The 1,160-nt window shown below is 41.4% G+C and overlaps 1 protein-coding gene across 2 annotated transcripts in view; it reads left to right on the top strand.

The window, feature by feature from the left end:
* The first annotated feature begins 171 nt into the window (after positions 1 to 171).
* LOC107591780 (interferon-related developmental regulator 2-like) overlaps positions 172 to 1,160 on the top strand; it is a 15,517-nt gene continuing 14,528 nt past the window's right edge. Inside the window, exon 1 of one of the 2 annotated variants that reach the window (XM_016281025.1) lies at positions 172 to 783. In XM_016281025.1, the coding sequence (XP_016136511.1) occupies positions 735 to 783 (49 nt within the window). In that variant the 5' untranslated portion in view covers positions 172 to 734. The remainder of the gene's footprint in view (positions 784 to 1,160) is intronic. The other variant, XM_016281026.1, reaches the window with a different exon arrangement.

Raw genomic sequence — 1,160 nt, 5'->3', positions numbered from 1 at the left:
ATAATAGTTTGGTTAGTTAATACGTAGTAAAAAGGATTGTTATTACGAATAATTAACTTGTTAAAGAGCGAATGGGTTTTATAAACGGACCACCGTCTCACTTAATGAGAATTACTAGCAACATAAGAGTCACGGTATACTGACAGTTCTGTTAGCGTCCTTATTGTTTTCATACAGGAAAGTTTATAAAGATGTTACTTTTTTGCAGAATGTGCAATCCAAACATTTCTGAATGGCTGATCATTGTGGGAACTGTATTTCTCTATTTTACGTCTCTCGCAGAAGCTCTGTGTTGGAATAATACAGCGAACTGCATTACCCATAGTTCTCTGCTGTTGTGTGAGCCGTAGAGGAGGAGCGTGCCGGGTGTGCAGGCTGTTACCGATGGGAAGATGGTGGAAGCTGGAGCCGCAACGTGCACGATCCTCCGTCCTAAACATTTCCAGAAACATTTACCATCACAACCTGGCATTAGATATCGGTTACCTGGGGACAACCATAGATAATAAATACTAAAACTAAGACTGAATTCTAAGTATTTTGATTTAGGTGTGAGGCGCACCTTGCGTTGGTGGTGCCTAAAGCGTGGGGCCAAACTGCACAGATCACAGTATTTTGATACTCTGGGAAGGATTTCTCGGCTGGGATTGTTGATAAACTGTTGGCTGACTACAGCCGCTTGTTCTCTATAATCTGTCTCCTTTGGGCTTCGGTGTTTTGGAGCGGCTGTCAGAATGCCACGAAGCAAAAAGGGGAAACGCGGTGGGAACAGTTCAAGTAAGGGTGAGTTTAACACCTGCTGTCACAAACAGAATAAACATGGTCACACGACAAAATATCACCAAGCAATATTTTTGTGTTTTCTTCCAGCAGCATATCCTTAAAACTAGATCAGTGTACTTGCATAATTGCAAATACTTGTTTTCATAACATTTGTCGGTACATGGAACTATTGTTTTTAAAACACTGGTAAAGTATGTTTTATTGTAAGCATAAAACCTCACTAAATTATCGCATATTTATGCTAAAACAATCAAGTAATGTAACATTTAAAAATACGACTACATGTATGCTTGTTTGGGTGACAAATTGCCCAGCTGGAAACTGAGTCCCCCCCACCCCCCCCCCCCCCCCCCATCCACCTCCGCCTTTTCTACAAG

Source organism: Sinocyclocheilus grahami, unplaced genomic scaffold (assembly GCF_001515645.1).
Source record: "Sinocyclocheilus grahami isolate Dianchi unplaced genomic scaffold, SAMN03320097.WGS_v1.1 scaffold146.1, whole genome shotgun sequence".
NCBI lineage: Eukaryota > Metazoa > Chordata > Actinopteri > Cypriniformes > Cyprinidae > Sinocyclocheilus > Sinocyclocheilus grahami.
Note: the sequence above shows the minus strand (reverse complement) of the source record. Positions and strands in the feature narration are given on the sequence as shown.